This window comes from Physeter macrocephalus, chromosome 4 (genome assembly GCF_002837175.3).
Source record: "Physeter macrocephalus isolate SW-GA chromosome 4, ASM283717v5, whole genome shotgun sequence".
In the NCBI taxonomy this organism is placed as follows: Eukaryota; Metazoa; Chordata; class Mammalia; order Artiodactyla; family Physeteridae; genus Physeter; species Physeter macrocephalus.
The window spans coordinates 68,933,028-68,941,066 of NC_041217.1; the positions used below are offsets into that span (position 1 = coordinate 68,933,028).

The window sequence follows — 8,039 nt, forward strand, 5'->3', positions numbered from 1 at the left end:
GAAGAAGAATTTCAAATTGAGCCTTAGATAAGCATTTTTTCTTATGTTATCAAATACAGAAGGTTTCTTCCCAGAAAAAAAGAAAAACCTTTCCATAATTTTATCTTTAGGTTTCCCTAGCCTTGCCCTTTTTCCCTCCCCACATTTTGTTTAGCTGACTTATATTTTCATTCATGGTCTTTTCCCCTCAAACCTTAAACAAGATTCCCTATCAAGATTCTTACCTATTTTTAAATGCCAAAATATAAATCCAAACTTGTTTATTGAGAAACCTGGGCCTTATAGAGGCACAAGACCTACAGAGGTCTTGCGCCTCTATAGGACGCTATTCCTTAGTTGAATTTTTCTCTTTGCAGGTTTGGAATTACAAGCTTCGGCGCTGTCTCTTCACATTGCTTGGGCACTTAGACTACATCCGCACTACGTTTTTTCATCATGTAAGTAGCCATTGTGGCTCTTGTTTTAGAGCATTCTTCAGTTTCCCTGTAGGAATCTTCTACTTGCTCCTCAAGAATCCATGCTTTGATAACAGAATTATGTTATTGGTTCTTCTAGGATCTGTGAGGTGTTGACCTTTCTGCTTTGTTTCCTTCTGCAAGAGGAAGCACTCACGGTTATATTTGAATTTAATTTAATTGGATTCAGTGGGCTTTATGAGGAAGGCATTGATTCTCTGTAGGGAAAAGCAGAGATTTGATTTTAGGTTTGCTGAGCCAGCACACAAAAGTTTGCAAGCTAATCACGTGTAGGGTATTATTAAATAGTGTGTCTAGAGGAAGGTCAAGGTAAGATGCCATTTTGATGAGCTAACAAATGTTTTGAAACATTAACAATCATGTGCTTTTATCCTAGGATTTTAGGGTCTGGTAGAGGCTATTCCTTTAGCCAAGCTTCCCTTTCTCGATCTGTTAGGTATCACAGTAGACAGATACTGAGTTACAGATTAGAGACTCCCAACCTCTTAATCTAGTCCCAACCTGACTGGATTTCTTTATAATTATATGCTGTTAGAATTAACTTCTACTATTCCTTGACCCTGAGTAAACTAACTCTCTTGAATTAAGTAAGAAAGAATATAATGAGATAAACAATAAATTCCTGGCTAATAATACTTTATTTCCTTTTTTAAAATAAAAAAAACTTTAGGATAGAATAGGAGATGATGAATGCTAAAATTATAGCTGAAACATTTGAGAATGAGGGCCATTCAATAAGATAATTTACTCAGAAGGAACTAATTGTCATTGCCATTCAGGACTTGCTGAAGGCTCTTGCCTAGAACAAGTTGCCGTTCAGCTGGAAAGTTATGAAAAGCTTATTTCCTTTTATTTTTTCAGTTTAATAAGTATATGTGTACCTTGTGCTTATTAAGTTCATTGCTAAACACTGGAGATACAACTGTGACTATGAAATACTTCCTTTTTTTAAAAAGCTTGAAGACTCTAAAAGGGCTGAATTGTTTTTACACATTACTTTCTGCTTTGTTTACTGAGACTTGGGAATTTTTTGAGACTGGATGGTCTGACAGGGAGAAGTCAGACTTTAAAACAATGTTCCAGGGGCTTCCCTGGTAGTGCAGTGGTTAAGAATCTGCCTGCCAATGCAGGGGATATGGGTTTGAGCCCTGGTCCGGGAAGATCCCACATGCCGTGGAGCAACTAAGCCCATGTGCCACAAGTACTGAGCCTGTGCTCTAGAGCCCGAGAGCCACAACTACTGAAGCCTGTGTGCCTGGAGTCCATGCTCCGCAACAAGAGAAGCCACCACAATGAGAAGCCTGCGCACCGCAAGGAAGACCCAACACAGCCAAAAATTTTTAAAAATAACAATAAATAAATAAATTTACAAAAAAACAAACAATATTCCAATCTTAGGGTTAAAGAGAAGAGATCCTTTCACAAGATCTTAATTTACAAGATTATTTATAAGTATAAATCATGTATACATATGCACATATGTAAAAGTAAATGTAAATATGTGTTATACTATTTGCCTCTGAGAATCTATTATGTCTGGCTTCCACTCTTAAACCTTATAGCTGAAAGTGCTGAAGTTGGGAAAAGCTGGTAGAATGGTAAGGAGAAATAGATAACTAGCCTGATAAATCAAAATCGTTTAGAAACTAGCTGAGATGTTAGGCAGCGGAATATTTCCTCCAAAGAGAGAAATGGGTTACAGCAGCCTGGAAGAACACATTTGTTTCATGGTCAAACCCTTTGTCTGGAATATTTTTCAGGAATATCCTTGGATTCTGAGTGCTTCAGATGATCAGACCATCCGAGTGTGGAACTGGCAGTCTAGGACCTGTGTCTGGTAAAGCAGGAGACAGAGAGCTTAAAAAACTTTCATTTCCTAGTATTTTCATAATCAGCTTCTCTTCAGAATAATCATCTCCCTTCACTAATGGGCTACATCTGCTGATTAATTACTGATTATATTTGTAAGACACTTTTGTGTATAAAATGATAAATACAGAAGCAATCTCATTAGTAATATATGAACCTGGATTTACTGGTCGTTTCTTACCAGGTAAAGGAGGTCATATAGCTAGGCTTTTAGAACAAAAGTTTTGGCTGGTTTTCAGTTCTGTTCCCATGAAACCTGAGTCAAGATCTAGACTTCTGTCCTGCTTCGTATTTGGGTGTAGAGCTTTCCATAAGTATGTAAGGACCATTTAAAGTTATGGCCTTTAAGCGGGATACCCCACTAAAATCTAACATAGCTTCCAGTAAGAATTACTAAGATTTCATTTATTTTGGTATTTTAATGCATCTTTAATCTGAGAGGAAAGCTGTACAGTCTCAGTTCTCCTGAAATTAGTAATATGTAAATACTAAAACATTACGGGCAAGAAGAGAGCCACTCTTGGAACAGCTGACCTTGCTTATTATTATTAGTTCAGAATTGTTAGGATGACTTGCCTTTGTCTCCAAAAAAGTATAATTGGGCCTGCATCTGCTCAATATGGAACATGGTATTTAACATGTAGGAATCTGTAGATTCCTGCCTCTAATTTGGTATTGTCTTTCTTTTTTCCTCTTGCAGTGTGTTAACGGGGCACAATCATTATGTAATGTGTGCCCAGTTCCATCCCTCAGAAGACCTGGTTGTATCAGCCAGCCTGGACCAGACTGTGCGCGTTTGGGATATTTCTGGTGAGCTGCCCAAGTTCAGGGGACAACCTAGTGGTGTCTGGCGCAAAACTGCAATTGCTTAAAATAGTGAGGGTAGATGGCTTAGAACAGGAAAACTTAGAATATTCTGTTCTCATATAATAGTGTCTTTGATTTTGAGGGTATTAAATCTGCTTTGATGGTTCTTCATGTTAGAGGTATTCTAAGAAAAGTGGCTGCTCTAGAAAATTCATTTTAATTTGAAGAAAATTTCACCTTTTAGTTAGTTCAGTTTTAGGGAGTATTTGATTAAGAATTAAACTTTCCACTAAAATAAAAAACAAATCTTTGACAAAAATGAATTTTGGGAGTAGATTAGTGCAGTGAAGCAGGGCTCTTGGATCCTGTGGCTTCATTTAGAAATAGGAAAATCCTTCTATTAGATATCTTCTAGTGTAAGGAGCATGAGGGTTGGAGGAGGGATTTTCACATCCAGAAAACCTTTTAACTGGCAGACTTCTAGGATTAAACATAACTTGTAGATTTTGGATAGGTGTGATAATCCCTCCTTTCACAGTTTGTATACAGTGTCTTGATTTGGGGATAAGGATTTAAATTTTTAGTGCTTTATAGAGGAGAACTGAGATTTTTTTTTTTTTTTTTTTTTGCGTTACGCGGGCCTCTCACTGTTGTGGCCTCTCCCGTCGTGGAGCACAGGCTCTGGACGCGCAGGCTCAGCGGCCATGGCTCACGGGCCCAGCCGCTCCGTGGCATGTGGGATCTTCCCGGACCAGGGCAGGAACCCGTGTCCCCTGCATCAGCAGGTGGACTCTCAACCACTGCGCCACCAGGGAAGCCCAAGAACTGAGAATTTAAATGCAGAGGAAGGACTGTACCTATGAGATTGACATGCTGGAAAAATGGAAGAGCTTTGTTGAGAAATGGAATAGGAAAATGAAATTCTGAATGCTATGGTTCTCTGCCCAGTTAAATTTACTTATCACTTCCTGAATTGTTTCTAGTTGTTTGTTGCCTTGGATATTCTTAGAGATTGGGTTCTCTGAAAGGCCCATGACTAGACCACAGCACACTGTTTTCATTCTGTAAAAGGAAGGACTCCTCATAGGTCCTTGCCTGGTTCTTTGTGGTAATAAAGAAAGTTGATAACTTTTCCCAACTCCCTTGTGGCATGGTGGGCTGGGGCAGTATGATACTTGCTGTTTTAACAAGCAAGTTAGAAAATTTGGATTCCTGGGTGCAGCATTTGAAATGTTATAATAGCAGGTGTTTAAGATTCATGTAGTATAGAGACAAGCCAAGGGGAAGATGAGGACAATTGGAAGTAGAACCTCTGCATCATGCTGTGTTTGCAGTTTCAAAGGTTCAGAATTAGAAGGGAGTGGTATAAACAAGATTGTCTTGGAGATAGGGCAATTGTCCTCTCTTTTGCTAGGGCTTTTGCCATTGCAGTTTTTCGTCAGACTGGCTAGGCTTTTTGAAGTACACCCAGATGTGACCAGCCATGCCAGCAGAAGGTGTTAGGCACAGGCACTGTGAGCCTGTGTCCTCTCCTCACTGCTAGTACCAGGGAGCTTACTCTTCACTCCCGCAGTAACCTAGCTATGGCTTTCCATGGTTTTTCACTGTACACGCATTCAAAGCACCCTCTCTGTCTCAGGATATGGGAACCTGATGGGGTTGGATCCCAGGTCATGCTGTTCCAGCTGATCAGGGGCAATTACTTAGAATTGCCTTTTCCAACTGGGGATCTGTGAGAGAATTATGTGCTACTCAAACACTTTGAGTGACTGTTTTCTCAGTTCCTCTAAGAATGGTATACAAGTAATGCCATTCTAGATCATAGAGAAGTTAATTTGTTACATGCATAAACTGGTGCTTTGGCCACTGGGGCTTAATTCTTTCATAGTGCATCGGGTTGGAGGGGCCTTATACTGCTCCACTCTTAAGAGTACTGTTTATGCCACCTGATTCTGGCAGAGCAGGTTCCCTGTGGCCTAGCTAAAGCAATTTGGGGCACTTAGGTGAATGGATTCTCTTTGGTCATCATGAAATGCCCAAGGCAAGAAATCCTTTTCTTCATTTTTGTAGGAAAACATATTTGCATCAGAATCAAAGGTCCTAAATCAGAGAAGAGAGGGAGAGGGTCTGACCCCATTTGGGGTTTATGCTTGCTCTTGAATGTGTAAAGTGCATGGATTACTATATAATAACATTAAAATTGCTATACCTAGTGTACGTGATACTGAAATTTTGTACTAATGTTACTAACGTTAATTCTCTCTTTACCGTTTCTAAGTGTTTTTCTGTACTCACAACTCTCTTGATTTCCAGTAACCCCTTAACCAGAGTGGAAGGAGATGCTTTGGTATTTAACCAAGTGGAAGGAGCTTTTGGGTTAGACTTACGCATTCTTTCCTTTTCTGGAAGTCAGCATACTCTTTTTAGCAGAGTTATTTGCCTGGGTTCAAATAAATCTGAACACAAGAAGAGAAATTAGCAGTCATCTCTGTTAGGAACCAGAGTTAATATTTCCATTGTTTCCAGGAGGGAAAAAGTTAGTTCTGAGTCAGAGAACAAAAACCCTCAAATTTAGAGGACTGGTGAAAATTCTAATCTTTCTGAGTGACTCTCTTTGAAGGGGGACACTCTCTGAACTAAGTAAATAATAAGAAAACAGAGGTCTTAAAGGAAAACCTGTCTTCTTGATACCTCTCCCATTAGGATTAACGCACAGGGCTTAGCTTAACTTGATCTTTTGTATTAGCCTGGCAAAAAATATTTGTTGAAAAGGGAATATATTTACAACCTAGATTTAAAAGATAGGTTACTTTTTTAGCTTGAGCTTCCAAATAAACTGACAGTGAAATTATTTTAATGTACTTATACTTTTGCATGTCAAGCCCATATAATTCAGTCTTAATCTTTGAAATGACTACTAAAAAAGTATTAATTTGCTGCCAAATCCTGTCCTCATCCCTCTCTTTTTACTACTTCCCCTGGTTCCCACTGGGAAGTGTGTGTCAAACTGGTCCATTCTGAGAGTGTCCTCCCCTCCCTCTGGATCTGAGTAGCTGCTGTAGAAATTTTCCATCTGTCGTTCAGTCCTAGTGGGTAGCTTGTCGAAGGCTCAAATATTTCTTCTCTAAGTATCTTTTCACTGCCTGTCACTATTGATCTGTCTGTTTTTGCTCTTCCCCTTTTCCTGGATCATTACAAGCAAGTGCAACAAAGGCTTCCATTCTGTCATACAGCTTTCCTTTTAATGTGTTTGTTGAAGCTTATTGGAGGTGAAGTTCCTCGCAGCTGTCTGTCTTTGTATCTTCCTTTGAATCTGTTTCCTACACCAGACTCATTAGAAAAAGTTGACAGATCCCATTAAAGGGATAAATGAAATAAGTGAAAGGAGACATCCCTGTGATGATGTATTTTTGAAGCCTTAGGAGAATGAATTTTTTTTAAAGCATTGTTTTTATTTCTTTCTACCTGTTGGCTAAATGCTTATCATGGACAGAGTACAAGAGAATTAAAACTGTCTTGTCCTTTTAGGCACTTGCTTCTCTAATGCTGATGTTTAGGTGCCATTGTACTAGAAGAGATACATTGTAATTTTAAAACAATGAAGATAAATACAATCATTGAACTTAAATTTTTGTATTTTCTTACAGGTGCCAAAATTTAGGCTTAAAACTATGTAGGTTTTATTTTAAGTGATAGCTTTTATTTCCCCCCTATTACAGATATTTGGTTTTTTTACTTTATAAGTGCCAGGTAGTTTCATCTTCCTCTCCCCCCACCCCCAAATACTCCAAAAAATAGGATTTTAGTCCCAATTCTATTTTCTGTCTGTAAGCTGGTATAATTATCGCTGCTTGCCTACCTCAAAGCGTCGTTACCCAGATCAGCTTTGAAAACCACAAAGTGCTTTTACCTGTAAGGTAGTAGTGTTACTGTAATTTTGGTTCTGACTACAGCACAAAATATCAAATTTTAAAGACAGGTTGTGGTTGAGCCATAAATGTGGGCCCTATACAAATAAGACTCTCCTTATCCTGGTGTCTTTTTTGTTTTGTTTCGTTTTGTTTCTTCCTGTCTGTCTGTCTGTCTATCTATCTATCTATCTATCTATCTATTTTTGGCTGCATTGGGTCTTTGTTGCTGCATGCGGGCTCTCTCTAGTTGCGGCGAGTGGGGGCTACTCTTTGTTGTGGTGCGCGGGCTTCTCATTGCAGTGGCTTCTCTTGTCGCAGGGCACGGGCTCTAGGCGCACGGGCTTCAGTAGTTGTGGCACACGGGCTCAGTAGTTGTGGCACATGGGCTTAGTTGCTCCACAGCATGTGGGATCCTCCTGGACCGGGGATCAAACCTGTGTCCCCTGCATTGGCAGGCAGATTCTTTTTTTTATTTTTAATTTTCTTTTAACATCTTTATTGGAGTATAATTACTTTATAATGTTGTGTTAGTTTCTACTGTATAACAAAATGAATCTGTTATATGTATACGTATAGGCAGACGGATTCTTAACCACTGCGCCACCAGGGAAGTCCTTTTCTGTTGTTTTTGAATTATGGGCTGATTTCTCCCTTGAGTCTCCAAAAGTTTTAATGGCAAGATACATATATTCAGATCTATAACCAGTCTTTTGAGCAAGTATTTAAAGGGATATGACAGTTTTAATAATTTTTGTCCCCTGCCCAAGAGTCAAGAAGAAGATATGAGTACACTTTTTGCACAATTTGTAGTTTTACAATATCATCCACCAAATAAGCTGTTTTATATTTTATAGTTGTAGTTTCCTTAACTCCTTTGGAACTTCCTCATGAGTTGCCTAGAAGCTTCTAGTTTGAGAAGCATTGAGCTGCGGCCTCCCCAAATGACTTTTCTTTTTTTTTTTTTTTTTTTTTTTTT

The 8,039-nt window shown here is 38.9% G+C and overlaps 1 protein-coding gene across 1 annotated transcript in view; it reads left to right on the plus strand.

Annotated features, from left to right (window-relative positions):
* The window catches only part of COPA (COPI coat complex subunit alpha), a 53,836-nt gene that overhangs the window by 6,450 nt on the left and 39,347 nt on the right, over positions 1-8,039 (plus strand). Inside the window, exons 4-6 of the mRNA XM_007129634.4 lie at positions 357-437; positions 2,237-2,313; positions 3,046-3,155. Coding sequence (XP_007129696.1) covers positions 357-437; positions 2,237-2,313; positions 3,046-3,155 — 268 coding nt within the window. The remainder of the gene's footprint in view (positions 1-356; positions 438-2,236; positions 2,314-3,045; positions 3,156-8,039) is intronic.